Source organism: Stylophora pistillata, chromosome 1 (genome assembly GCF_964205215.1).
Source record: "Stylophora pistillata chromosome 1, jaStyPist1.2, whole genome shotgun sequence".
Taxonomy (NCBI): domain Eukaryota; kingdom Metazoa; phylum Cnidaria; class Anthozoa; order Scleractinia; family Pocilloporidae; genus Stylophora; species Stylophora pistillata.
This window is the reverse complement of record NC_142519.1, coordinates 1,582,188-1,609,565: the sequence shown is the minus strand read 5'-3', so window position 1 is coordinate 1,609,565 and position 27,378 is coordinate 1,582,188. Positions and strand designations below refer to the sequence as shown.

At 37.5% G+C, this 27,378-nt stretch overlaps 2 protein-coding genes and 2 long non-coding RNA genes across 4 annotated transcripts; 3 read left to right on the top strand and 1 right to left on the bottom strand.

Annotated features, from left to right (window-relative positions):
- Nucleotides 1-1,351: 1,351 nt before the first annotated feature.
- Nucleotides 1,352-24,315, bottom strand: LOC111337211 (uncharacterized). Its single transcript, XM_088730791.1, has 27 exons — nucleotides 24,113-24,315; nucleotides 24,007-24,042; nucleotides 23,162-23,284; nucleotides 22,693-22,740; nucleotides 21,194-21,307; nucleotides 19,260-19,280; nucleotides 18,965-19,090; nucleotides 18,352-18,370; nucleotides 16,776-16,885; nucleotides 16,637-16,672; nucleotides 12,153-12,185; nucleotides 10,760-10,888; nucleotides 10,409-10,429; nucleotides 10,058-10,078; nucleotides 9,449-9,475; nucleotides 8,540-8,662; nucleotides 7,938-7,955; nucleotides 7,647-7,664; nucleotides 7,018-7,044; nucleotides 5,274-5,393; nucleotides 4,963-4,995; nucleotides 4,490-4,624; nucleotides 3,879-3,923; nucleotides 3,114-3,227; nucleotides 2,734-2,754; nucleotides 1,956-2,075; nucleotides 1,352-1,555 (listed from the first exon to the last, which is right to left on the bottom strand). Exons 1-27 carry the CDS (start codon nucleotides 24,213-24,215, stop codon nucleotides 1,536-1,538), a joined length of 1,761 nt encoding a protein of 586 aa, XP_088586917.1. The 5' UTR covers nucleotides 24,216-24,315; the 3' UTR covers nucleotides 1,352-1,535.
- LOC148740760 (uncharacterized) lies at nucleotides 11,276-12,127 on the top strand. The gene has a single exon (XM_088730378.1). It carries the CDS (start codon nucleotides 11,291-11,293, stop codon nucleotides 11,969-11,971), a length of 681 nt encoding a protein of 226 aa, XP_088586504.1. The 5' UTR covers nucleotides 11,276-11,290; the 3' UTR covers nucleotides 11,972-12,127.
- Nucleotides 19,827-21,052, top strand: LOC148740759 (uncharacterized). Its single transcript, XR_015990645.1, has 2 exons — nucleotides 19,827-19,978; nucleotides 20,186-21,052. It is a non-coding gene; the product is annotated as an uncharacterized LOC148740759 (long non-coding RNA).
- Nucleotides 24,316-26,307: 1,992 nt separating the features above from the next.
- LOC148740758 (uncharacterized) lies at nucleotides 26,308-27,294 on the top strand. The gene is made up of 2 exons (XR_015990709.1): nucleotides 26,308-26,390; nucleotides 26,810-27,294. It is a non-coding gene; the product is annotated as an uncharacterized LOC148740758 (long non-coding RNA).
- Nucleotides 27,295-27,378: the final 84 nt, after the last annotated feature.

The window sequence follows — 27,378 nt, the reverse complement described above, 5'->3', positions numbered from 1 at the left end:
ACATGTTTGCAAGATACTTTAATTCCAAAATTGTCCGAACTCGTGCACATTCTCTGTCGGTTAAAATGGAATTGTCGAGGTCTAAAAATTAGTTATTCCAACATGCACGGTCATAAATAGGTCGCCAAAGATGTTCTTGACTAGGTTCTCTTTTTTTTTTTTTAGGAATACCTTTCATTTACGGCGATGGAGCTCTCAAAACAGTTGGACAAGACTCTTTAACGTCACTATTTTTATCAGACTGGACATAAATTTTGAATCAAATCAAAATATGAGAGAGTTTTCTATTCCTAACTGGGAAACAGAATTCTTAATCAGAAAGAGCATTTATTTTATCCTTTTGAAGAAGATGGGTGAGTGACACATGAGGAAGACAAACAAGCCGATGATTGTTCCCTAGGCGAAATAACATTTGGGAAAGGCGTTTCTTTACAACGCTGCTGATTAGGAAAGGTGAGTAGTCTTTAGCGAGTGAGGCGTCCTTGTCTCGGTGGAATCAATTGAACCGAAATCTAAGATTTTATGGCTGTAACTTGGTCTTAAAAAGACAATGACGGAGCTTTTCACGGATTCGAACACAAAATCATTTTTTTGTTTCACCTTAATATAATTGCTCAGCTGCTCCCTGCAGTTAACAGATTTTTGTTGGTTCATAATAGCAACAAAAGAGTTGCGTTAATGAACTTGTTCAACAGTTACAGAGTCGCTCTTCTTGAAAGCCAAAGCAAAACATTTTCCTTTATTAATTCAGTTTTGTTTTTAATTCGGTAATTACGGACCACGGCTATCTTTTCTCTGTTTTTTTTCATTTGTCCTGAAGTTTGTTAGATCGAAAACAAAATCTTGAGACTGTGTCAATTGCAATTATATACCTTTACAGTCTGAAAAAAGAAAAAACAATATTTGAGAAGCGTGTTCATTGGAAATAAAATCGCTACTTTAACTTCAACGGACAGCCTTGTCGGTTCGCATAAAGCAGTGTGTTTCAAGATTCAAATACTCGATAAATTGAAACGAAAGAAAGTAAAATGTACTTCAACAAATTTCTATGGACTTCTTTGACGTGCCTGGACCAAGCAGTACCTTGTTTCACATCAAAGGGAGGATTCTATTTAAACGAAACTGGTCTACTTGTATTTTAAGCATTTGGAAAATGGAGAATGGAATAAAATCTTTAATGGAGGCCAATGTTCTCATAAAAGATATACTCTTAAGGTTTACTTTTTTATTTTTTTTTTTTTCATTGAATCATAGCTAATGCATCATCACAAAGAGAAAAAAAGGTTTTATCTTCGTTGAGAGCTGACCTTTCTTTTTTAATTCGATGAACAAACGCTGGACACAAATCTCATAGGTTTTTATCAGTATTTTATTATGGGTTCTGTTACATTAATGCAGCAGCGTTTCGAGCTCTACCGTCAGGCTTCGTAGGATAAGCATTCTATTGCAGCTTTTCGCAGAGAGGCGATTAATATAGTGCTGTGTTTCAAAACGCACGAAGAATTCCTGCGTTTCCTTGGAGTCTGTGTCATTCCTCAAGGACCACGATCAGGAACTGAGCAAGACAAGGGAGAAATAAGAACAATAAATAATGATGAAAACGAGAGATTCGTCGGTATTTATGAGAAATACCCTTTTTCCGTTTTGATGGATTAGTTTTGGTCCTTTCAAACGAGCTGCTCAGTTGAGGAATGCATAATGCCTTAACATTTTTTCGCTTTTACGCTCAACCTCCTCGACCTCACTCCATTGTTTGAATCTGAAGTGTCTCTTAATCTGATTTTAATAGTTAGAATTGAAAAGTATACGAGGATCTCTTGTCCTTTTGTATGATACAATATCACCGCAAATTACTATTTTCATTTATTGTTTGTTCTTGTTCTGAGCATAATGGTAATCTCGAAACTTAAGGTAATCCTTCAAGTATAATGATTTTTCTTTTCATGATCCCTTACCACAGAACTCGCATGTTTGCAAACAGTTTGTTTTGACTTCATACTCCATGTCGGGTCTGGTGGATTTACAATGTCCGGCCCTCTTTAGCTCCTGACAATTGTTTCCTTTGTCATAACATTCTGAGGGAAAAGAAAAATGGTTTTAAATTACGATAAGAAGACTTTAAAAAGCAAAATTGGATAAAATATTGCAGTCCTCAATATATAGTTGGCAGCGCCCGTGGGCAAGATGAAGCGAATCCTGGGTTCTAATTGGCCACCCGAGCCATCTTGCCTGCTCGGGATTGCCCGCTTTGATCCCGTGCAAGAAAAAGGTGTGTGGAGCGTAACTTTTGGATAATGTTGGTGATGAAGTCAAAAAAAAGCGGCAGAAGTCAGTCAAAACAATGAAACAAAATTATACGACCCTCTTGGGTTTATTGTACTACAAACACAGTGGTTTTCTTTACCGGCTTTCGAAGTAAACAAGTCATTCTTGATTCTTATTAAAGCGAAATCGTTTTGCTACAAAATAAATCCATCATTGACCAAGCTTGTTCAGTCGAGATAGCCGGATATTAGCCTCTCTTTATGCGTTTTTATGAACCTCGACTTCGTATCGGCCCATAAAAACGCAAAAAAAAAACCTCGGCCAATATCCTTCAATCTCGTCTTTACATTTGGTGAATAACGCATATTTCCGCATGTAAGCTGGTACATATGTTTTATAAAGTATCTGCTACTTGAGGCTAGTTGGATCTCATCCTTTAAGCGGCAAACAGTACATATTTCATCTTACCCTCTGGGGTAGGTGCTTTGCCTAAAGGAAAGAAAACAAAATGTCAACACAATCTGTGTTACATTAAATTTAAAAAGGAGATAAGTGAACGACAGAAAAAAATTACAATTCGTTTTTAAATTTTTTTTTTTTGCTTTTTATAATTCCTCCCGACTCTTTAATTAACGTGTTATATTGAATATTTCCAAAAACTCGGTGCAATTCAAAGTTTTGTAGTCAGATGTCCACTGATCGCCATTTCTTTGCAACGACTACGTACTTCTCTTGACGGCCACTGCCTTTATCTTTTTATTTACTGCTATGAAAAGGGCACTGACTACTGATACAATTTTGATTATCTTGCAGTCAAAGATCAAACTGATACTGTTTCGCCTACTTACAAAAACCGCAAGTCACTCCACAGTAGACGGCCATGGATGAGTTACGTCCGGGATTTTCACACAATCCAAATGACTTCCACCACGCACAATTTCTGTCTCGGTCACGGCAGAAAGCTGAAATTGATAAAAAAAGAAAAAAAAGAAGTGAGATATAATTATTTATGATTAAGTTTTTATTGCAACGGATAATCAACTGCAAACCGGATCCTTATCTTATGCTATACTTTTTTTAACACTACTGATTAGTTCATGTCTTCTTGCAAAATTGTAATTCTAGGTTTACATCTCTGCCGTGATTCATTTATCTTTTGGTTCGTAAAGATCAGCTCTTTCCATCGGATAGGAATTCCTCCCCTGATAAGCTGAAAATTTGATTTTTTTACTTCAGTAGCAGTTTATTTCGAAGTCAATATAGACCATTTTACAGATTCTGTTCACGCATATAGCGTTTTCAGCATTACTGACTCTAACAGCATGGAGAAGGAGTGTCACCGCCTATGAACCTTGTAATGGCCTTGCTCACCGTAGAGTCTCTGTAGAGTCTCCGTTGGGCATCGGAGCGTGGAATCCAAAGATTCGATTCCACATGAAACCTCTCATGGACAGGCAGAATTTTTTTTCTTTGCCTCGCGATCGCGATGAGACGAAAAAAAAACTTTCTTTATCAATAAAGCTGCTGTTTACGATCAGTGTGTATCCTTAAGCTGAGATTTTTTATTTATAAAGTAAAAGTATTTATATGAAATTGATGGGAAATAGTTTAACCTGGAGGTGAAGGCGGCTTTGTCGCGTTGGGATTTACAGTTGGCTCTGTAGGTTGAAATTGGAGACACGTTAGATTTGACGAGTACTCGTGGTTCTCCTCCCTTCCCTGCCTTAACGTTTTCAGATTACAAATGTTGGTCTAAACATTCTGTACTTTTTTATATCAAATCATAATCTGAGAGATGCCAAACGTAAGACCACAAGGTGGGTGATCAATTTAAAGCCCTACAATTTTTGTGGAATTATATGTATTCTGACATCCACAAGGAGCCTTCGCACAGCCCTTAACAAAAGCTAATGGCGAGAAAGAAGCAAATGTAGAATTCAATTTGAAGTTATTCATACGGGAATGTGGCAAACAAATTAATAAGCGAGTTTAATCTTGGTAACGTTTCCATCTCGACCTGATATCAAAAACATCAATGTACTGTTTGCATCCGAAATGCTCAGGTTTCTATCCGAAATTTTGCAATACCCTTTAGGTAAAGGTAAACCAAATAGTCCTGGAAAATTCTACAAGACCAAAAATGTAGTGATGAAATACAGAGGTGGAAAAAAACCTGGGTCGCTTCACTAAATGATTTATTCGTCAGTTAAGTAGACGCCAGTACCTTTTTTACATGGAAATTTGCAGGACTTTGGGCAGTAGTGTTCTAAGAATTTATACTTCCTTTTATCTTCACATTCTCCCTGCTCGGCCCATTTGGGACATTTTTCTCTCCACTTTGGTGCATCCTCGCCACAGACTATTGCATTTAAAACGAGCGTTATTGGTATCATAATCATTATGATTACTATTATAATCACAATCGTTTTTAATTGTCATCATTATTATCATTATCATCTTCAGTATTATTTTTAAATCTCTTAGATTTTTCGGTCCGCAACCTTCAGCATTACCCGCTCAGACCATAACTCAAAAGAGGAAACACTCTGTCTGTAAGTTAGCGACCTCTGTTAATAGTTGTCAAATAGAGGATTCATAAATAGACATTGTACCGTAGCGCAGTGTGAGTATTTGGGGATTTCTCCATAGTGTTTGTCTACTGTACTTGTTTAAATTTAAGCTATTGTTGTTACGTACTTTCCTGAATAGGGGGCTTTGTTGCTGGTGAATCTGAAAATAAAGCAAGACGAATAGCATTAGAAACATTAGACCTTGGCTATTTAATTCAGTGATCTACGGGGCAATGAGAGCCTGGGCTGGGTTTGGCAGTCTAAGTATTTCCCCCTAAACGCCAATGCTGGCACTGTGTCACTGATCGTAGCATGAAAAAGCTGCTCTCTTCTTTTACAAGACCTTTTCATGAAACACAAACAAACAAACATCAAACATCATACCAAACCAAACCAAAAAATTATCTTATCCGAAGATAAATGATATATTTTACTTACCGCACCATCCACATGACGATTTGCAGTTCTTTCTCGTGAAGTCTTCCTGCTCTTTGCAAAAGCCTGGCTTCGAAGCAATGTCCACGCATTGGTCTTTGAACTGTGGATTATCTGCGCATCCTTAATGGCGTGATACAAAAAGAGATCGAATGTTTTTCTATAACTGATTTACTTATAGTTCTGTTTACTTAAAAATAAGGTTACATAACTTATTTTTTGGTCGCCTCAGATTCTTTAAAAAATGAAACAAGAATTGGTTTGCTTGCGTCATCTATCATTACCCTTGTCAGCTTAAAAAGACCAAGAAGAGTGTGTATTATTTTTATATTCCGTAAGAAATGAAGATCAAACGCTGATTTTTGCACTGCGAATTAGAGTTAAACATACCATTTTTACTTTGGCATTGCTAAAATACATTTGCAAAGCCTGCTTGGCAGGCGTTTCAAGGAGGAGGGACTATTGAATGATCACGAAATAAGAGGAGATTGGGCGAAGGACTGCGTCATGATGAGAAGAGGGAATGTAACAGCAAACCACTGAGACGAAAAAGCTGATTTTAACCATTGTTTAGACATCGTCCACGTGAGGTTTTAAACAGTTTTAAAATCTCAATTTTACAAGCCTCCGAACGCTCAACGGTCGATAATGAAGTACTCTTCTACAAAACTTATGAAAAAGTAAGGTTAGTTGATTAAAATCGCTGAAATGTATGAAGATTAACAAGCCACTGTGAAGACGTGTAAAGTACCAATCATTACATCACATGAAGACCTCCTTAAACTTAGGAAAGGGCTCTACGGAAACCTCATGGTTGCTTTACGAAAGAGTAAATCTACCATTTCATGCCGTGATAAACCTTCACTTTCGCAGCTATTACTCGGGCTTTCCGAAGGAAACGCCCGAGGTATAAATTCGGCTTCGTTTATTTTATCTTTTTTTTTTGCGTCCAGTCACAAAACGAAGTTCACTACAACGCATTCGTGAAGTGCAAGCGCATGCGTAGAATGAACCCTACAGTGAATTGTTTAAAGGAATGGCTGCCCTCGTGAACAATTCCTTGCTTGATGTACGCGAAAGAAATTCGATGGCTATTACGCTCAATATACATACAAAGTCACACATCGTTCGCGGTAGACCCACACTAAAACTTGTAGAGCGTTTTGGGAACAGGTCGGTCCGCGAACTTTACGAGAGATCAATTTAAGAGCGATCCTTCACGAGTGAACCTTCTATCGAGAAAATAAATATCAAAGGAAACCTGCTATATCAAACGAGCTATCACATCTTATGTTTACATGCAAACACAACCGTATATTTAGACGTGATCGAGAACCCATTAGAACACCAGAAGCTGCTCTGAAACGTCTTAAGCAAGGGCAGAAAACTAAAGGAATTTGTTTATGAGCGTATTCGTCCAAGCATACCGAATTCCTCTTGGCTACGTCGTTATGTGAAGGTTAGAAGAGTTACAAAGAATGTTTGTAAGCTTAATGCGAAGAGGGTAAGATTAAAAAAAGTTGCACAACATGAGAAGAAGTATTTGTTGAATTGTTCTATGAGGGTATATCAAAGGATAATTAAATTGAAGTATAGAGCAAGTCGGTATTTATCAATGTTGTCTTAGAAAGCCCGAGTTCACGCAGCTATGCGTCTAGTTTTACAAATAACATCAAAGGAGGAAAAAAGCGGAAATAAAAAACATGATTAAAACAAACACGGTGGCATATTAATAAGGTGATCTTACCCACTTCTCCAGGTTTCATTGGCTCCTCTGCAATGAAACATCAACAACAGGGGAGAAACAGTCGCAAAATTCACCAACATTCATCAACAACATCGACATCGTCGATACATTCAGTAATAACCATTACTAGTCTGATGTTATGTTCAGTATTGAACGTTATTATATGGCTGTGTCTCACAAGGACTGGTTCATATATATGAATTGCGGTTATGAAACGTATATGTATGTGCACGATCCTTCGCAGTAAAGCACTATTTAAGCAATTCAGGCCTGTACGACGGATCGTGCACATATACGTTTCATAACCGCAGTTCATATGTATGTATTTCATATGTTTGTTGTTTGATTTATCATCTACGGGTTTATGTCGAATTAATTTGATGGCCTGCTCCCAGTTGGCTTGTTAGCTCAATTGGTAGAGCGCTGCACTAGTATCGCAGAGGTCAGTGGTTCGAATCCCGTACAGGCCTGAAATTTTTTTCAGGTCTGATTTTCACTATTGCTTAAATAGTGCTTTACTGCGAAGGATCGTGCACATATACGTTTCATAACCGCAGTTCATATATATGTATTTCAAAACAAAGACCATTCGCTACTTTTAATTTAAAAGTCAAAATAAGTAAACTTACCAGTGGGTGATGTAGTTGCTGCATAGAAGAAAATTTAACAGTTTAAGTAAATAAATTGAAACAAGACGTGCCAAAACAATTGTAGGGACTGATCATTTTAGGGCCATTCTGCAAAACGGAACCTAATCGAGTTTCTGTCTTCCTTGGCGTTCTTCAAATGAAACATTTTCTAAGTGTTACGCTCCTTTAAAATTCAACTCCTCTCTCTCAGCGGCAGAACGAATTTTAAGCAAACGAACTCTAATCGCAGAAGAATTTTTTTGGGCATAAAGTCAAGATGAATTAACTTACCAGTGGGTCGAGTAGTTGCAGTGTAAGAGAAAATGGAGCAGTTTTAACGGTCATAAACGAGACATGCCAAAACAATTGTATGGACGAGTCATCATAGGGCCCATCTGCCAAAGGGAACCTTATCGACTGTCTATCTTCCTTTACGTTTCTCAAATGGAACGTTTTCTGAGGGTTACACTCCTTTAAAGTTCAACTCCTCCCTCCCGGCGTCAGAATGAAGTTTGAGGAAACGAAATTTTAGGCTCGAAAGATTTTTTGTCGGTCATTAAGAACACGCTCATGATTACTCTTCGTTTTTCTCGTCTTTCGATTGTGACTCAATCGATCGATACTGTGCTCAGATAAGGCTTAGGAATTATTTTGAAACTTAGAAGCCAAAATGCTGGAAATTGAAGTAATTATGAAAAGATAAATCTCTTCTTCGATTATTTAATAAATGATAGGAGCATTTTTCTCATAGTTTTTATTTTCCTCTCGCCCACGTGGCTTGATAAAGTACTGCCTGAGTACTCTAGACTAAAATATCGGCGTATATTACGTTAAACCATCGAATAAGTTGTATCCAGTAACTTCGTCACTAGTAGATAACACCTCACACTTACATGTGCAAAAGCCGCACGACTTAGCGCAGTATTTTCTCATGAAACTCTTTTGGTCTCTGCAATAGTTTTTAACAGCAGCTTTCTCAGGACAGCCATCTGCATAGTTTGGATCATCTTCACAAACTGTAAGGCAATGTATACGTCTATAAGGGTGGGTTTTTTGTGAAGGCTTTCACAATCCAGCCAAAGGTGTCTCCCCCATTGAATTCGGAAAAGATATTTAGAACTTGAGAAGAATTTGCTACCTTTCTATAATATCAAGAAATGGTTAGATATTCTAGTCTTCTCGGATAGGGACGAATAAATGGAGGTCCCGTCTCCTGCAGGGTTGGGGTAGGAGACGTTAATTTCCCACACACGAGATTACTGTGTGATGGATGTCCTCCCCTGGAGTGGGATGGGTGGGAGGGTGGACTAGCACGAATGGTTCCTATGTTCCTTTCTAGTCCTTCCCCACTGCAAAAACTTAATGCAGTGAAAATGGACTGAATTAAACTGAATTGAATTAAAGAACTGAGACAGAAAGTATGCAAAGGGCATTTGAACCCTGCAAAAAAGAAAAAAAGCTTTCCATCCTAAAACATTTCCTAAGACTTTTTGAAATACCGAACTGCTCACCTAAATTGATTTTTAATGATTGCGCACCAGCGTTCAACTTAAAAAAACAAACAAACAAACAAAACAAAAAAACATACGAGGTTATTTTCTTTGATGTTGCAGAGATTTGCACCAGCAAACATCTTTTCAAAAATGATTGTTTTTTTTTTATAATGCAAAAGTAGTCAGCCTCAGATACTTAGTTGCATATATAGTGAGTTTCAAAGAAATACATTCATGATGAGATGGACACTAAATGCTGGCTGGTTATCATTAGCACAAGTAAACATGACAACGGCCCAGGAAACGTACCTATTGGTGCGGGCGGCTTTTCTGCCTCTGAAGTAAAGAAGTATTTGTATTTATTATTTTTAATCGGTTGAAAATAAACCCATATAACTTCAAGAGTTTTAGCAATAACACACATGCGAACTCTGTTATCTGAACCGCTCACTGAAATGTAAGCTTAGTGAAACGTTGACTGACTTCAATTTTACCAATTTTTTTTTATTGGCTCATCCTTTTTTATTCTGTTTACTGTAAACAGAATAAATCTGTAACAAATTTTTTTAACCGCAGTAAAGATTAATTTCTTTGGAAGCAGCTGAAGTTTATTTGTTGCCCTTTTATTATTCGCATCAGGAGATTAGATTAAAGATTTTCAAAACATCGAGTCAAATCTAACGCGTATGATCACCTCTTTGGGATTCCTTTTAAGTTTTCTTCTACTGGCTTGGTAGTTCTCAAAAGAGAAACGGCTTGAATATAAAAAAAAGCCCTTACCTTCCAAAATTGTGATTAAATTTCGCAATTTTCCATTGCAATTTGCTTTTTCCTTTTCAAATTGAAAGCCAATCAATTTCTTTGGCTAATTGTAAATAGTCACTTACTTCTCGAGGCCAACATATTACGCTTACTCACCAGTTGTGGGTCGAGCAGTTGCTGAAAAAAAAGGAGCTGAATTTTATTTGTTTCCCCTTTTATTACTCGCATCAGGAAATTAGATGATAGATTTTCCAAACATGAAGTCAAATCTAACACATATGATCACCTCCTTGGGATTCATTTCAAATTTTCTTCTACTGGCTCGGTATTACTTAAAAGAGACGGCTTGAATATAAAAAAACCCCTTACCTTCCAAAACTGTGATTAAATTTCGAAATTTTCCTTTGCAATTTGCTTTTTCCTTTTCAAATTGAAAGCCAACCAATTTTTCTGGCTAATTGTAAATAGTCACTTACTTCTCGAGGCCAACATATTATGCTTACTCACCAGTTGTGGGTCGAGCAGTTGCTAAAAAAAAAACAAAAACAAAACTTGAATGTCAGCAAAATGACACATGACATGCCAGATCAGCTATAATAATTGATCATGAAAAACAGTCTCTATACTGACTGGGGGCCTTTGCAACTACGCTTTGATTCACCTGGGACGTCTAGCCAGAGGAATGTCAATTGCTTAGAATTTTAGAACTCGCCGACAGACATATATATTTTCAGTTTTTATACTCACATTAAACTGTTGACGAATATGATTTTCTCGTTGAAATCTGTTTTATTATTAGTATTATTATTATTTAGTGGTTTTTTATGTAATATAACCTGTTGAAATAACTTAGCTTACCCGCTTCTGTGCAAAAGTTGCACGACTTAGCGCAGTATTTTCTCATAAACGTCCTTTGGTCTCTGCAATAGTTTTCAACGGCAGCTTTCTCAGGACAGCCATCTGCATAGTTTGGATCATCTTCGCACACTGTCAATAAACGATGAGCCGCCAACTTATCATAGGATACAGAGTCGATCAATATCAATTGATTCATTCATAGGAATAACCAAACTAGGGGAAATGCGTCCCCCCTCCTCATTCAAAGAATCTTTGGAACCGACCGAAAAAGCACGTAAAGAAAAGTTTAGAATGGTTTCCGAAAACAAGAGAAAGCTTCCATTCCTTCCATCTTACATTCAAAGTCTAGGGAAGGAAATTTTAAAAAAGCTTTATGAGGCTCTAAAGACGGAGGCGAGAGGATATGAAACAAAAGGTCCACGCATTAGTTTGTCTCTTGCTGTTCGTTTGTCTCTATAAAAGTGTCTCTATAAAGTGGCGAAATGGCTGAATGAACATAAGTTAACACTGAATCTGGACAAAACCAAATGCATGCTCATAGGCAGTAACAAGAAGTTACAGAAGAAAATAGCTCTAACTGTTTCAATTTTTGATCATTGTATAAACAATGTTACTTGTTTTAAATATCTTGGAATCTTAATATCGTCTGATTTTTCGTGGACAAATCATGTCGAATACATGGCAGGGAAAGTTAATCAAAGGCTTGGCCTACTTAGACGCATTAAGCATTTGTTACCGTTTAAGGCGCGCATCCTTTTTTATAAAAGCCTTGTTATGCCCTTATTCGAGTATGCTGATTTAGTTTGGGGAGACAAACACAATGTAACTTTAATGTCTAGTTTGCAAGTGCTTCAAAATAAGGCGGCTAAAATAATATTAGATCGACCACTGTATTCCTCTGCGTCTGATGCGTTAACTACACTGAAGTGGTTAACACTAGAAAAAAGGCGCTTCCAGCGCCGATGCGTACATGTATATAAATGTCTTAATAGTCTCACGCATCACGAACTAACATTAGTCACTCAGCAAGAACAGCATAGTTACAACACAAGAAATAAAGCAAACCTCAAAATTCCATCCGTTAAAAGAAACTGGGGCAAACAAAGAACTGGCTATCATGCTGTAAGTGATTTTAACTCGCTGGACAAAACTATACGAGCCGCTGATAATGTAAATATTTTGAAGCGTAAGATTTTTAATTCATTGATTTAAGTTTTGTATTACACATAAGATACATTAGTTTTTAGTAGCATCTTTTAGCATTTTTATTCATTGTAAATTTTTAATTTTTAATTTTCGAGGTCCTTTTTGTAAACCACTTTTTAGTGAAAAAGTTTCCTCATTAAAGATTGTCATCATCATCAAAAAGAGGGAAAACACAACACACACTTACCAACAGGTGAGGTGGGCTTTTCACTTGGTCTCCCTGAAAAAGAGAAGAATGTTACTTACGAGTGAGAAGGAGTGAGAAGGACTGTTGTCAGTAGTGGTACTGACACTCAAGAGGAAGAACGCCATTGACACCCCACGCTGCATTCGCCACAGATGCTCAGCACCACAGCCGCCTAAACTTTACGGTCTTCTGAAACTACACAAACCTGAACTCCGGATGCGACTAGTTGTTTGGTTCTATGATTCTCCCTTCTACAAACTATCCAAGTACCTGATGACAATACTACAACTACTGACCGATAAATCTAAACGTAAGCTTCAATCCACCGAGGACTATTAACCCAAAAAGCCGGACTGTGAAGATACCTGAATAAAGGGAGTAAGTTTCTAAAGAAACTGTGATGCTGCGTCGGTGGGAATAACAAGATAATTTGGTTTTATCAACTAAGTTGAAATTGAAAATTGGTCACAGTAGAGAGTTAAAAAGCTGACGTTTCGAGCGTCAGGTCAGCCCTTCGTCATTCGCTCTGACGAAGGGCTAACGTCGGAGCTCCGACGAAGGGCTAACGCTCGAAACGTCAGCTTTTATAATCATAACAATGGTCAATTTACCATTTCAACTTTGTTGATATATTCAAATTATTTCGTTACCCTCACCGACGCAGCTCCAAACAGTTTCTTTAGAAACAATCAGCCTTTATTCTTAAGTGAACTTACTTTCAGTACAACAGTAACCACTACAAACAGTTACATGGTAAAGCTATGGGGTATAGAACGCTCCCTCTCGGCTTGCCGACAAACGATACCGCTTTGGTTATGTCACGTTGAAGGCAATATAATCACTGCCGTGCGACACAACTAAATCGACGTATTCCACCACCACCTTAACGGAAAAAACACTGACATATATTTCACCAGAAAAGTCGAATAAAATGGTAACTTCAGTTCCTTTTCCGGACGGCCTGGTTAGTCGTGAAGACAGCTCACAACGGACAACAGTTTACGGGAAACCTACAATACCGAAAAGTTACTAGACGAGTCATCCTACAACTCAACATAATAGAAGCCAAGACTACAAGAACGACTTCATCCGACGAAACACTCATCGACCTTCTGCAACTACCGAAACGACATCACAACTGCTGTGACTACACGGACTAAACCGTACATATAACGGGCATGTCTGAGAACATCTCGCCCATCCTACAACCCTTCAATATCCGTATCGTCGACGAACCCATCACTACTCTACGCCAGCTGCTGACAAACGTCAAAGACAAGGAAGAATCGAAGAATAGACAGGGAGCGTTTTATATTATCAATGGCACCGACTGTCAAGCCCCCTACATCGCAGAGACTAGTACAGACCTCACAACCCGCTAAACTCGTATTCATCAAGTCAAGAGGTAAGCTGGACTTTGCGCCTCGAGCAGCAATAGCTTCTCGAGTGTCACTACCACCCTCCCTCCCCCTCTTCCAAACATCGACCTCAGGTATTTTAATTTTGAAAAAAGAAGCTTCAATCTTTTTTCACAAAACCAGCATTTCAATATCGAAATGTTGAGAGTTTAGAAGTTCCGCGCTAGGTTCTTTCCTTGGTTGTTAGAAAGTTTAAACGCTGGAGTATGATTAATTAGAAAGTAGTGGAGTATTATCGCTTTAGGACGACTACAGTGATTATGTAAACGGTAAATATGACTTTTCTCGTTGAGAATTCGTCAAATTGTATTGATGATTAACTGTCAATCATCTTGGCAGGGCTACATTACCAAGGCAACTAAATTCGTACCGCACGTCCAGTCTGCAATTATTGCTAAGTCGAGGTCACACGTCCTAAATTTGGATCACTGGTACTCAAATTACGCAGCTAAGTAAAATATGTATTTGAAAGAATTACTGTAACTTTAACTGCATTACCGGAGATAATTATTATTTGTTTACTCACTGTAAAAACAAAAAAAAAAAATTTCTAATTTACGAAGAAAAGTTGATGCCTTAGTTCCGGCTGCGTTAAACCTTCTACCGGGGCCAAATAAAATATGACGGGTAATTAATAGATATTACCATAAAATGTATCGACGTAATGAAGGGTTTCAGGGGAAAGAATAACAAACTGACAGTTCAATTGGGACGATAATGGCCAAGCAAACACCGGGAAAACTCACCTACTTATTTGATTATTTAACCTCCTTGGAAAGGGGGAGCACTTAGCATTGGCTTGAAATTACTTTACGGTAAAATCGCTAAACGAACGTCCTTTCGTCGTTCTATTTCTTCAGAGGTCATAAATGTGGTGCCAATGTCATACAATTTGTTTGTAATGTGTTAGCTCTTATGGCTGTGAACTTTATCCTACTTGAATGGCTCTTCAATTAGTAACAAAAGAAAATGCGAAAATGGGAATGACGAAGGAAGGAGTAGAAAAATTGACTTTAATTCATATCTTATTTAACTACAAACGCAAACCCATCCCAAGAGGGAACTTTCAACAGTTGTAAAGTAACGCTTTGAAACCGAAACCTGGTATTAAACTTATTTCATGGAAAAACAAATGAGATCAATCATATCTGCGTTGTTTATGACAAGGACCACTCTGTGAAACTTGTTTTCCTCCAGATACAATGAAATATATGAAGTTCATATATTTTGAACTGCGGTATTAGATACGTTTGATGCACGATCCTCGCAGTAGATAGCGCTATTTAAGCAATAGCGAAAATCAGACCTGAAAAAAAAATCAGGCCTGTACGGGATTCGAACCACTGACCTCTGCGATACTAGTGCAGCGCTCTACCAATTGAGCTAACAAGCCAACTGGGAGCAGGCCGTTAAGTCTAATACCGTTTTGAACTGCGGTATTAGATACGTATGATGCACGATCCTCGCAGTAGATAGCGCTATATGAACTTCATATATTTCATTGTATCTGATTTATCACTTTCACGGGTTTATTAAGAATCAACTTAGCGGCCTGCTCCCAGTTGGCTTGTTAGCTCAATTGGTAGAGCGCTGCACTAGTATCGCAGAGGTCAGTGGTTCGAATCCCGTACAGGCCTGTTTTTTTTCAGGTCTGATTTTCGCTATTGCTTAAATAGCGCTATCTACTGCGAGGATCGTGCATCAGACGTATTGTTTTCCTCCGTTAGCCAACAGTACAATTAAAATGTTGAAAAAAGCAGGATCAAGAGGGCTAACAGATCTGTACACGTAGGTAAAAATTAGATGAAAACTCGTTTCAAGTAAAAAGGACTCAGAAGAGGTGGTTCACTGAAAAGAAGTTCAATGATATCAAAAGATATCTCTTACCTTGACAACCACCACAAAAAATTGAAACACCGGTAAGAAACACTGAAAATAACGGAAAGCTTTTCATGACGACTTTAGCAGCATCGACTCGAAATGAACGTCCTCACATCAGCTTTTAGCATCAAACTTTGCCTAACTAAGTAAACATTTTGAGGAAATGATATTCAGGTTAACGTTGTAAACCAATTAAGTGTTTCGATATGACGTTACTTTACCTGATCTCGTTGTCAGTTATCGTAACTGACACCTCTCGGTTTGACTTTAGTTTACGGCGATCAATAAACCACATCTATTTTGCACATATTCTGCTTTAGGGATTTTTTAGTTTGAGCAAGCACAAGTACTGCTTTAGAATGAGGCGTTATGCATGAGTTTCAAGGGAAATCAAATCGTTTCATTAAGCTACAAACTCTAGTAAACTCATTCCTAAATTTGAATATCAATAACGCGTATCATTTCAATACTTAAAAGAAACTTGCCGACGAGATGCATAAAATTCTGGAATACTGTCCATTTTTCTTTATTCCCAAGGCGTAGTTACGAAAAACTCGTGCGTAGTTATAAAAACTCGTGCATCATGTTTCATCAAGGTTTCCAAGTGCTCGAAAGCAATTAAAAGTGTCCATCTGCTCACACTCGTATTTAAATACTACTTCTAAGTGAGTTTAAGATCAGTCAAGCATAATTCTTCCATTTTTTTTTTTTTTTTTTTGCTTGTGATCGGCGCTCCGGCTAAGAAATGTTAACTGGTTTGAATCCTTTTCGTGGTTAATGGTTCATTATTGCGGTTGCTGGCTTACCCAGTAGCCGTAATGTCCTCATTTTAGAAGTAAGCCGATTTCTCGTGATTTTTCGTGAGGCAATCGGCGTCGCGAAAATTATTGCGTAAACAGTTATTAGTAAAATCATTTGACCGATTGATTTAAATCAATTATCTTACGTAGAGAGTGTCGGCTGAGTGCATTAATAATTGATGGTTGGGATGCTGACTGTTTGAATGTGGTATTCAATATTAATTGAGTTTCATTTGTATAAGCAAAATCTCGCCTTCTAGAGAGCTAAAAACTGGATGGGTAATTAAATTACACTCACTTGTGAGGAAGCTTAAAATGCTTAAATAAGGGCCTTGTGATACCTAGTTGCAAAAATTTCACATTGAGTTCTATCGAAGGATTTTACCTTCATCTAACAATCCGTGGTCCCTCATCGATAGACCTGCAATGAGACATCATACAGCAATTCAAAGTTATCAAAACACATTAGCCGAATAATAAAGCTTCAATGAAAACAAGGATAAGACGTAATAGTTAAGACTTACGAGGCTTGTGTACATAATTATAGGCGTGTAAGGCCTTAACATGCCTCCCAATGCAAATTGGAAAGTAGATTGTTAGCACGAACCCCAAAACTATTGCTTTCATTTTGTTATATTACCCAGCGGGGCAGTGGAACAGCTGTCTTTCGCATCAGAGTCCACCGTTGTATTTATGAGCGTCTTCGCCAAGCAAAATGTTAATATATTGCGTTCTTAATGCGCAGAGATGCGTAGAAAACTGACGATGCATGATTTTGGCGGAAAATATTGTTAGCTAGCGCTTTTTACAAGAATGACTGACAGTTATTGTGTCTCCGATATTCAATGTGCCTGTAAGCCCTGGGGAAAAATCAACCCACTTATTTTCCTAATCAGTAAATTTGTTGAGATGAAGTCAGCATGCATACTCACTCATGAAGGTTACATGCACTGATTGTACAATGGTTTGAGAGGGAAAATGCATGAATGCTGTTGTGCAGTGTTTGAATAAGACTTATTTCAATTCTGTGCAAACGCTCTCAGAAAATATGATGAATAAAACAAAATAACAATGGCGAATATTGAAATTTAGATTAAAGACGCGTTATTTAATTTCAACTGTTTTTATTGACAATATTAATTTATCGGTGGAGAATTTGACTTTGAATCAGTAACACCCAACCATCCATAGCATACAACGCTATACCCAAGAAAACTGATCTGACCCTGCTTGGAGTGTAGCGTGCATTTTGCAAGAACAAATTAAATGCAGAAAACTGAATTGAAGAAAAATTCCCTTTGATTACTATTTTCCCCCAAACCAAACTGAATTTTGAACACTTTTATCTACAGGTTACCTAATGTGGTATCAATATCCTGCCAGAAAACATGCAGCTGCAAGATTTCGCTGAAACATGAAAGGTAACAGGAAGGCGGACCGTGTACAATTTTATATCTTCTTATTTTTGACGTCTTTGTGAGAACTCTTTGAACCCTGATATATTATGATGAAGGTGAATGAATGAAATAAAAATGGCCTGATGAAAGACAGAAATCAATTCTTTTGAAAAGAAAGTAATTTTCGCTTAAAAAGGAGTATTGAGATCTCGTCAGTGATCAATGGTTTAATTTTGGATTTCAATTCCATAACACGTATTATCAAACTGGATGCAACCCATAATGTTTATTTGTTTCCCTGTTTTCTTCAATACATATCACCTGAGCTGGGTTTCAATATTTTCTGGTTGACTTCTCGGCCGTTCGTTGGTTTGGTTTGGGGAAGTGTTGCGTGACATCCCAAGCCAGTTGAACTGCCCGGCGCGAGGGAGATTATTAACATTTCTCGATGGGCTCGACGAACACCACTGACTGAAAACGTAATTATTCTTTTTTGGGCATTTTAATGCAGTTTCAGCTTTGTAAATGTACTGACAGGCAAAAATTTAGCTTTAACTGATAATAAGCTTACTTTTAGTTGTATTTAATTAACAGCCCATTTCAGCTGTTTGCGTTACTTAAAGCAGCAGGTAACTGTGTTTGGAACAAGGTCAAATCGGCCATCTTTTCCGCGGATCCGGAGTTTGAACTGCAGCTCAGAGGCTAAGGTTCTGAGTCAGGAGCTAAATCATGCCCCATTAGAAAAGAGAAAACAAGAATAAATTACAAAAGCAAAACATCATATAGGTAGAAAATTTCAGACGGCCCCAATCTGCTGGTTAAGACTTAGATGTTGCCCAGCTCTTGGGGACTAAACGCAGAAAACATCGAAGGGACTCCCATAATCTCGATTGAAAAAAAAGTTTAAAATAATGTTCAGTGTAGGTTTCTTTATCTTTTTAAAATTTTTGTGTAGTATCCCCAATTAGTCCAGTCTCACTTAATACCATAACAATTTTAAAAGTGAAACTGCTTATCTTATGCAAGTTACTTCTTCTGCTCTGTTTTTTTTTTATTATTATTTTATTTTTTTGGTTTTCTTTTGTTTTGTTTTTTTTTTTTGGAAGTCAACCACAATGTTAGTAAGATTTTCTGAACTCACATTTATCAATTTATCGCTCCGACGAAGGGCTAACGCTCGAAACGTCAGCTTTTGTAATCGTTACGGAGGCCAATTTACCATTTCAACTTTGTTGATATATCCAAATTAACACATTTATCAAGTTTAGCGTACCCGTTACCATGCTAAAATAATTTTTTCTCTCATGATCCCTTACCACAGAACTCGCACTTAACCAAACAATTTGTTTTCGCTTCATAGATTTTTTTAGGATCGGAGGAAGAACAATGCCCGGCTTTCTTCAAATCTTCACAATAACCGTTCTCTTTCTTGTCGTAACATTCTGTCCAAAACAAAATCAACAAACAAATAAACACTATAAAGTTCAAGCTTATATAAATCAATCTAGCAAATCCTGTGAATTCATACTAAGTCTTAAAGTTGTGTTATCGAGGTTAACAGGCGCTCATTATCGATCATTAATGTTACAAACTTTTCTTTGATTTACTTACCCTCTGGGGTGGGAGCCTGACCTGAAGAAAAAACAAAAACAAACGATTAACTGCTTATCAAATTAAATTTCATTTACAGATAAGATTTACGAAAACTAACAGGCTCTCTAAATATTTAAATTTTCTGTTTTGTATTTTTCTTTGTTAATTTAATGATTTCTTTGTCATCACCGGCTTTGTAAACGATGTCAGAACTCACTGGAAATAATACATCGTATGTATGGTCTGAAGGAGAGTGACTTTTTAGGATACGGTGGCCTACAACTGTCACAACAAATTAAAGTCACTCACATCAAATCAAAATCACTCGCATCAAATTAAAATCCCTGACTCACATCAAATTAAGATCACTCACATCAAAATAAAGTTACTCACATTAAATTGAAATCACTCACATCAAATACAAATCGCTCACATCAAATTCAAACCGCTCACATCAAATTCAAATCGCTCACATCAAATTCAAATCGCTCACATCAAATTCAAATCGCTCACATCAAATACAAATCGTTACATCAATTGGTCAGCGGCTAAGTCAATGAATGTTATCCCCAATGTTTACTCGGTCTTCCACTTTACCACCATTTTGTACGATCCGTTCTGTACGATCGTTCTTTGACTAGACACTAGTTCATCAATCAGAATTCTAGCAAATATGCATTGCACTAATTGGGGGAGCGATGTTGAAAACTGCAAATTCTGCAGAGCCTGGGGCAAAGGTAAGAGAAATGGTGCACATATTTTATGTTCTACATGTATATTATGGACGATCGGTGAGATCCAGTGTTGCCCATTTCGGCTCAACATCGACTTGCACGTGTGAAAGCGGGATTTTGGGAAAAGAACGATCGTACAAAATGACGGTAAAGTGGAAGACCGAGTAAACATTGGGGATAGCATTCATTGACTTAGACATCTATATTTAGACAGGATAGCCCCTTCAGTGTGGTAAACACTGGTATCAACGAGAGGCCTGTTACCCACCCATCCCAACTCAGGAGAGGACATCCATCACACAGTAATCTCGTGCGTGGGAAATTAACGTCTCCTGCCCCAAACCCTGCAGGAGATGGGACCTCCATTTATTCGTCCCTATCCGAGAAGACTAGAATATCTAATCATTTCTTGATGTAAGACCCTGAGTGTTGGTCCGGGGCTCGAACCCTCGACCTCCCGCACAACAGTCCAGCGCTCTATCCATTGAGCTAACCAGGAGGCGGTTTTGAATTTGACTTAGCCGCTGACCAATTGATGTAACGATTTGTATTTGATGTGAGCGATTTGAATTTGATGCGAGCAATTTGTATTTGATGTGAGCGATTTGTATTTGATGTGAGCGATTTGAATTTGATGTGACTGATTTGTATTTGATGTGAGTGATTTCAATTTAATGTGAGTAACTTTATTTTGACGTGAGTGATCTTAATTTGATGTGACAGTTGTAGGCCACCGTATTAGGAACTTCGGGTGCATGGTTCATAATGTAGAATTTTGTTTAGGACATGTGATTCAGTTTTGAGATGGGAAAAACACGTGGAAGGACTTGGTGTAATTTTGGAGTTCAGTTTTCGGTTCTGTCGATAGTTTTAGTCCTTTCTGCCTCGAAATTGCAAGTATGTGAAATTTTATATATGGTCTTCAGCTCGATACCATGTTTGTATTGTAATGTAGTGTAAGGTAAGGATCGTTTGATTCTGTACATGTTTATTTATTTTTGCAAGTCCTATTGTTTTGTCATGGCAACATGAAATAATGATAATAATAGTAAAGATATATAAGATTTTTAAGTTTAAGTTTCCGCGGTTTTGTTTGGAAATTGGAAAAACTTTTCTTCCCATATGATATGCTTTATGTTATGTCATTTCGTCTCCAGAACCCTTTTGGTAGGTTCTACGGTGCAATTTATCTTTAAACAGCCACAGGCTTTTACTTACACATCTCACAACTCACTCCACAGTAAATGGCCATGTTTTCCTTTTGGTTAGGAATTTCGCACAGTCCAACTCTCTTTAAAGTCCCACAATTTTTGTCATAATCTTGACAAAAAGCTAACATGTTGAACAAAAAATATGGGATTAACTTTTGATACTTCACTGTAGTCCGATTACTTAATCAATTATATTTGTTTTCATAGATGATAACTCAAAATTGTGCAGTAATCTTTTTGTGTTATTTTCTCCACATCAATTTGGTTTCCATACTGCAGCAGAACTTGACCTTAAAGTGCTGTAAAACCTCAAATTGGCGCCACCATTTAAATAAGCGTACCTCTTGAAGGAGCTAATTAGATCAACTTTACACTTTTATACTATACATGTTTCAATTTGAGCCCCAGATGGGACTTGAACCCACCACCCTCAGTGATCTAGTCGTATGCTCTAACTACTGAGCTACTGGAGACTCTATGGTGAGCAAGGGCCAATTTGTGGGTCTGGACTGGAACCGCATCGCGCGGCTACACAGCCAAGTATTAGTCAGCGCCTGTCACATTATATCAAGATGCTGTTTAGCCGCTGTGTAGCGGCTGTGTAGCCGCGCGATGCGGTTCCAGTCCAGGCCCACAAATTGACCCTTGCTCGCCATAGAGTCTCCGACTAGATCCCAGAGGGTCGTGGATTCAAATCCCATCTAGGGCTCGGATTTTTCTTTTACTCTAAAATTCTTTCATCTTTACATGTTTCATTTTGAGATCAATTTGAAAAAGATAACGCCCGAGCGCCATTTCATCAAAAAGCGATCATATTTGGCCAAGATTGAAACAAAACTGATTTCATTTCATTTCTCATCACTGCACTCCCCCTTCCATCTTCTCGAATACATGCTTTATATCGCTTTCTCAGTTTGAAATATTTCAGGGATTTACGGAATACATTTTTTCTACTAGTCAATTTTATTTAGGTCGGCTTTCTCCTAAAATATTTTTAAGACTATAATGTTATGTATATATTGGGTAGAAAGGAAAGCGGTGGGGGGGGGGGGGGGGTTTTCAGAGGATTTTGGCTCCGTCACGATGAAATTAACCTGATTCTCCATAAGGCTATGCAACATTATTCCCTCTCCTTCCCCCATTCCCCCTTCCCCCATTGGAGGCAGTTCATTGACAGTCCTTAGTCTCCCTTTATACTCTTCCGGGGCTCCCCTTCCGTTCCTTCTGGAATTTGTATGATCCCCTGAAATTCCTCTACCTCCTTATCCTCCCTCCCCCCCTCCCCGTCCCAACCGGGCAATGAATAATGACGGTCCCTGACTAAAGGATTGAGGTAAAAAATAGACATAAGTCATTTTTCTGATCACTAAACAAGCAATGAACGTCCTAAAAAAAGGAGCAGCGAATAGGGGAAGGGTATAGGCTATTACAAGGTGTCAAGAAGTGTCTTTCGTTCTTGTTATTTCTAATTCTCGTCGCGTATTAAAGTAATTTGTTCATTCTTACGTGCTGTAGGTGCTGGTGGCTTTGGTTCGATAGGTGCTGGAGGAGGTTCTGTAGGAACAGAAAGCAAAACTAACAATTTTAATAAAGAGAAAATTTATATTAGATCATCCTTAGTTACCTTATTGTTATCTTAGTCCAAGAGAATATAAATCTGATCAAGCTTAAGGTGAGCGTATTTCAGAGGAATTAAGAAAATATCGTGAAAAGTCAAGTGAAAACAAGCAAACCGCCTATAGGGGGAGAGGAGGGGGTGAAATGGCGAGTGAGTATGGCGTAACTGATTGGTTGAGAAAGTGTCACGAGTTTGCTAAACCAACAACAGAGCAAAGACCAGTGCAATTCCGAATTCGTGTTGAAACTCATTTAAAATGTATCTACAAGTAGTAGATGACTGACCAAATCCCATATGCTCTCCTCGTCCTTCTTTAGCCTGAAATGATAGATATTTTGTGACATATAATTAGCATACCTATTTTTCCGCAAACTTTGCAGCTTCCTCTGCAATAATTTTGCATAAATTTCGATTTGCAATAGCTGTCATCTTTTGCCCATGTCGGGCATTCATCCTTCCACTTTGGCAGATCTTCACAACCTATTACAAAATTATAAAGCAAACTGTCGTGATTTTTCTCGCATTATTTTGTTACAAAGTCGAAATCACTAAAGATAAGCCTTAAAGAGTTGCTATCATGAAAGCCAGTTAAATATTTAAATTAATTTACGCGGGAGAGTCCTGTGACACCAATTATGCGAGATGTAGTTTTTATTTCGATGAAAACTATTCCACGGTTAAGTACATTGTGTACATAGCATCTCAGATTAGTAGTTCGTGATTGGAAGATAATTAATAACTACGGTTAAAGATTAATATTAAAATAGATTTTTTAGTTCAATCGCCTGACTTAACACGACGATACATAATTAATTCACCCCGCGCCTCATTCAATGATGAATAACAGAGTTTAAAATGATGAAGACTAAAAAATCATTTTGACATGGAATTGGCAAAATTTACATGTAATCTTTGGTTCAAGCGTCTCAGTCCTTATTCACTTAGACAAAATCTAACTTGTCAAAAAAAATTCCTGAGAGTGCTGAAAAATGTCTTGGCGGGAAGATCACAAAATATTTACTTTTAAACTTAATTTTTTTAGCTCTTTGGGGACAGCGAAAACTTTGGAAGGTACATTGATTTTGATAGGCTGTTTCAAATAAGGCTACGAAAATTACGGTACATCGGGTGTACCCATTACTGTTTTACGTATACCAAGCTGCAAAAGAAAAATTTCACATTGAATTATCCAACAGTATTACCTTTGTCCGACAATTCGTGATCTCTCATCGATAGACCTAAAATGAGAAATCATTCAGCAACTGTTCAAACTGAAAAAAACTTTGAGATATAACTGTCTACACTTACGAGGTTTATGTACAAAATCATACGCGTGCAAAGCCTTAAAATGTCTTCCAACGCAAAGTGGAATGTGGGCTGACAACATAAACGCCAAAAGAATGGCTTTCATTTTGTTAGATTTCTCAGTGAAGCAGCGATGTGAACAGTGGAAGAGCTGCGTCTTACACCAGAGTCAACCGTTACGCTTATGAGTGTTTGCGCTCAGCAATGTTAATTTATTGAGTATCTGATAATCAATGTGCAAACGGTCGTAAAAAACTAATGATGCATGCATGATTGTGGCGGAAAATATTGTTATGTCACGGTCTTTTGACCACATAAATGTGGAAAACATTTCATGACTCGATTTTACAAGTGAACTTAAAGTGATACTGAAAGTTTATTGAGCTTTTTTACATTATGGTCCTTAATTTTACATAAACTAACCAAGCTGTTTCTACAAATTTTAACTGCAATGTGAAGCAGATAAACCTCCCTCATAGGAGAGCTAGCGCTGTTTACAAGAATGACCGGCAGACAGTGGGTCTCCGATATTCAGTGCGTATCTAAGCCCTGAGGAAACATCAACCGAAATATTTCTGTTAAATTTCTGTCAAATATTTCTGTAAGTTTGGTGAACTCAGTCATGAACGCAAAACGCACTGATTTTAACATGTTTTTGAGAGAAAGATCGCATGAATACAACTCTAAATCATGGTGCTGTTTTTGCAGTGTTTGATTAAGACTTGTTTTCTGCGCCAACGATTTCTCAAATCTGATAAATAAAACAAATATTTGATGAATATTGCAAATTAAATTTAAGACGTTTAATTTATTTATAACTGTTTGCTGCGACAGATATGGGTTCCTCGGTTGAGAATTTTATTTTGAACCAGTAACGCCCAAACATCCATGGTTTTACTATTGTTTATTGTTATCATCAATTAGATCATTTACTCTCTCTGAAAACCACCGTATAACTCTAGACATATACTCCTCAAGTAATGTTAGCTATTCTACCTTTGAAGACAAAATTAATCTTTCAAATCAATTTGCGCGGAAAAGTAGTAAATTATGCAAGATGGAGCTTTTTACACCGAGATAGTGATATTTAGTTTTCCACAAAGCTAAACAATGATTGGATTCTAGAATAAGATTACTGAACTAAAAAGGATAAAGATGCCTAGATGGAAACAGATAATATAAGAAACATTACCACCGCGGTTCGAATTTAAGAACTAGTGCAGTAAATGCCAGTGGTTTTATTTTAAAATCAATCATGTTTTATAGTAGAAGGGATGCAACTGCTCAAAGCTTTCTTGTTTTGAGTGTAGCGTGATAGAAAAATAGATATAAAAGGGTAATTGATCTCATAATCTTCGCATGTTGAGTAAAAGCAACCAATTATGGAAATGTATATTAAGGGTAAGTATGTGGTATTACATACACGGCAAATTTCTCGATTGTTATCAGAACCATAAAACTGAATTTTTTTGGGTAAGAAGATATAAAAGCTGAATGTTCAAAGCCATTCATTTGAAAAATGTTTAATGAGATGTCAACGGGTACTGATCGAAGATTAGTGCTGCATCACTCTTAGCCTGCGAACAGGCTCCCGGCGAACAGGCTCCCGGCTTGGAGAACCACGGCTTGGAGGACCACGTCTTCCCCACGTCTGATTGAACGGGGAGCCTGTTCGCAGGCTACATCACTCTGTAAAGATTGACGTTTCGAGCCCATCGAGAGGCTTACTCTCCAAACTCTGCAACCCTTTATAATTAATCATTTATTATTGATCAAATACTTCTCCTATAACAACTGAAATGAAATATTACTGCAAGGATCTTTCTGGAAGCTTTCTAAATCTCCTGCCTTGTCCTCCAACTACATCAAAGCTTATCCATAATCATGTTACCTTGAGGAGCAGATTAAGTGGTATTAAAAAAAAGAGAGACTGCTTAACGCCGGAGCCGGCATATCACAATATGGAGATACCTAAAAAGTCAATCAGTTATGTAACGCATCATGGATACTGCTCTTCTGCGTTTCTTCAACAATTTGTAAGGAAGCAAAGATTACTGAACTAGTATTTGTAAGATTCAAACGTGCTTGACCTCTCACGTACATACGTTACTCTTGATTTAAATTTTAACCCTTAATCTTCATGTGACTCGTTTGATTACACTTTTAAGTTCTCGTTTTTCAATGTATAACATATCAGTGTTGGCCTTTGTTGCGGCAAGTTCTTGGTATAAATCATCGGTTATCTCACTTAGCCCGTTCACGTCAAAAGGAGGAAATATCTGTAAGTCGTTAGTCCTTTTTTCGTTTTCATTTGTTTGTCAATTTTCTTAGATCTATTATAATTATAGCCGTAATTTTTCCTTTTAGTCGAACCATCATTTTCATTATTTTCACAATCACCTTCTACATAATCAGACGCGTTTAATAACCTCTTTGACTGTGAACGAGGAATATATTTCTCTTTTAAATCATCTCTTGGCTGGAGTCTACACTATTTGTCTCAAATCACTGTTTATTAACAGTAACTCTTGAGTCATTTCGATCCTTTATGGTATATGTTATACAATAAATCGGTTACGTGAGCGAAAAAAAATTGTCGGTGTCGAAAGCTTATTATTCTCTTTATTTAGTGTTTGTGTCGTAAATGTACAAGGCAAATGTTCTGTGGATACTTTTACAAGCAACTTTTAAATCTCACAGGGATCTTGCTTGGAGAGGCGGGGGGAGGGGTGAGCTAATGGGAACCTGGAATGGAATCAATGATGAAGACCAACGTTAACTCGTAAAAGAGGGATTCTGAGGACACCTATGCTGTTGAGATGGTTCACAGGAAAGCCGCTAGATTTTGCATGAATAATTATCGCCGTGAAAGCAGTGTAACAGAACTTATTGAAACACTTGGATGGGACTCTTTGCAATTAAGACGTAAACAGGCTAGATTATCTCTTATGTACAAACTAAGTAACAACCTAATAGACATCAACCTTGAAAATTTATTACACCCGCAATCGTGAACTACGCACACCTCGCAGTCGCGCTTTTAAATATAAGGTCCCAATGGCCAAAATAGACACTTTTAAATTCTCCTTTTTCCCAAGAACAATGGCTGTGTGGAATACCCTCCCAAGTGACTTGTAAACTCTAGTTCTCTTAATATTTTTAAATAAAAAATTAGCATCATTCCATTTTAATGTTTATATATATGTATATATATATATTTGGTATAATTTCAGAGCTGAGCAAAGAGTTTCCAGCAATCTGATTGGTCG

What these genes read in the sequence shown, in the direction of transcription:
- LOC148740760 (XM_088730378.1), top strand. Translation starts at nt 11,291, where the DNA reads ATGCTCATAGGCAGTAACAAGAAGTTACAGAAGAAAATAGCTCTAACT.
- LOC111337211 (XM_088730791.1), bottom strand. Translation starts at nt 24,215, where the DNA reads ATGAAAGCCATTCTTTTGGCGTTTATGTTGTCAGCCCACATTCCACTT. An exon ending in AAAGCCCCCTATTCAGGAAA is followed by an intron (nt 4,625 to 4,962) that starts GTACGTAACAAC and finishes TAAATGCAATAG; the next exon opens with TCTGTGGCGAGGATGCACCA. An exon ending in CAAATTTCCATGTAAAAAAG is followed by an intron (nt 3,924 to 4,489) that starts GTACTGGCGTCT and finishes TTCAACCTACAG; the next exon opens with AGCCAACTGTAAATCCCAAC.